Here is a 1,336-nt window from a genome sequence, read left to right as displayed (position 1 = left end):
TCCAGAATTACTCTGGAGCAAAGTCTGTGCCCAAGAAGTTGGGAAAGAGAAATGTTGGATACAACTGTGTCCAGTGAGAAACCCACCATGGAACCCTCTGGGCTGACTTTAGCCCAGTACTCCTGACCTTGAGCACACGATGAGAGGAATGCTAACTAGATGCGTTCCACAGGCCTCACCAGAACCCCGACTCTGGGCCTGGAAGTGGAGGTTTCAGTGAACCAACAGTCAGTCCCTCCACAAAAGCAGGCTTCTGGTATAACAACTGAGGCAATAGGGTCATTCAGCAGTGCCACATAGGGGATAACCTTGGCTAGCAGCCCACCTATTCTTTTCCCACCTTTATCAAAATCACATTTAATTACAGTAGGCTGCACTGTATGTTAGCAACATCCATGGATGGGCAAAATCAAGTAAAGTAGTAACATGGCACTGATATGCAGAGCTCTGGGGCAGGCAGCATTAGTATGGGTCTAAGTGGAGAAAAGATCGATCATTAGCAACTAATTTCTCCCCCAGAACTGATGCAGTGATTAGGCAAGAGAATAAGGTCATGGTCTATGCATGTCACTGGCCTACTTTCAAACACACCGTTGCCTTATTAAAAGTCAAGCAGAAATGAAGGGTACAGCATCAAGTTAGTACAAAGTCAATCCTACCTCTGATATTCAGGGCTTCGGACTTTTTCTCCTTTCTCATAGTCTCTTCAGGCTCATTGTGAGTATTCAGGGAATCACCTGCATTCAAAGAAGAAACCTTGTGTTGTGTATGAGTTCTACAAACAAAAAGAACCAATAGACTCAAAATGAAGTTCTGTTACTTTAAATTCCTACTAGCTTATGGGAAATCCTACTTCTGCACACACACAGCCCAGCACAGTACACTTTGGCCTCATATTAGCCTTGTGATCCACCTTTGGACTTCATTCACACCTCCTCTCCAGTGAAAATAAAAAGGGGGCAAGTGGGAGCCCACCCCCCACCCCCAAAATCCATAACATCCAAGGGGACAGAAGGACAGGGCAAAGGCGAATGGACAAAACAAAGTTCGGCAGCAGTTAATGAAGGGGACGAGGGTTGGGTAGGTCTTTCCGTTGCCCAATAATGAGGTCTGATTTTCAAGAAAATCAATACTCAGGCGGGGGATGGGAGGGAGGCTAGTAGGGCCCCATGATTCAGGAGGGGTAAAAAAAAGGAAAAATTGTAGGGAATATGTTAACTTAGCATTAGGGAAGTAAAGTGGGACTGTAATGGAAATGGATTTAAATAGGGGGGGAAAAAACCCAGCAGGCAGGAAGAAAAAGAGGGCGTGGGCGAGGAGGGTGGGACCGGCGGCC

The 1,336-nt window shown here is 46.3% G+C and overlaps 1 protein-coding gene across 1 annotated transcript in view; it reads right to left on the bottom strand.

Moving 5' to 3' along the window:
• Nucleotides 1-659: 659 nt before the first annotated feature.
• The window catches only part of SLC30A10 (solute carrier family 30, member 10), a gene marked incomplete at its 3' end in the record, with an annotated part of 29,952 nt that continues 29,275 nt past the window's right edge, over nt 660-1,336 (bottom strand). Inside the window, exon 5 of the mRNA XM_008587819.1 lies at nt 660-775. Coding sequence (XP_008586041.1) covers nt 660-775 — 116 coding nt within the window. The remainder of the gene's footprint in view (nt 776-1,336) is intronic.

Source organism: Galeopterus variegatus, unplaced genomic scaffold, assembly GCF_000696425.1.
Source record: "Galeopterus variegatus unplaced genomic scaffold, G_variegatus-3.0.2 Scaffold4549, whole genome shotgun sequence".
NCBI classification, from domain to species: domain Eukaryota; kingdom Metazoa; phylum Chordata; class Mammalia; order Dermoptera; family Cynocephalidae; genus Galeopterus; species Galeopterus variegatus.
The sequence above is the reverse complement of the archived record's forward strand: the minus strand, read 5'-3'. Positions and strand labels throughout refer to the sequence as shown.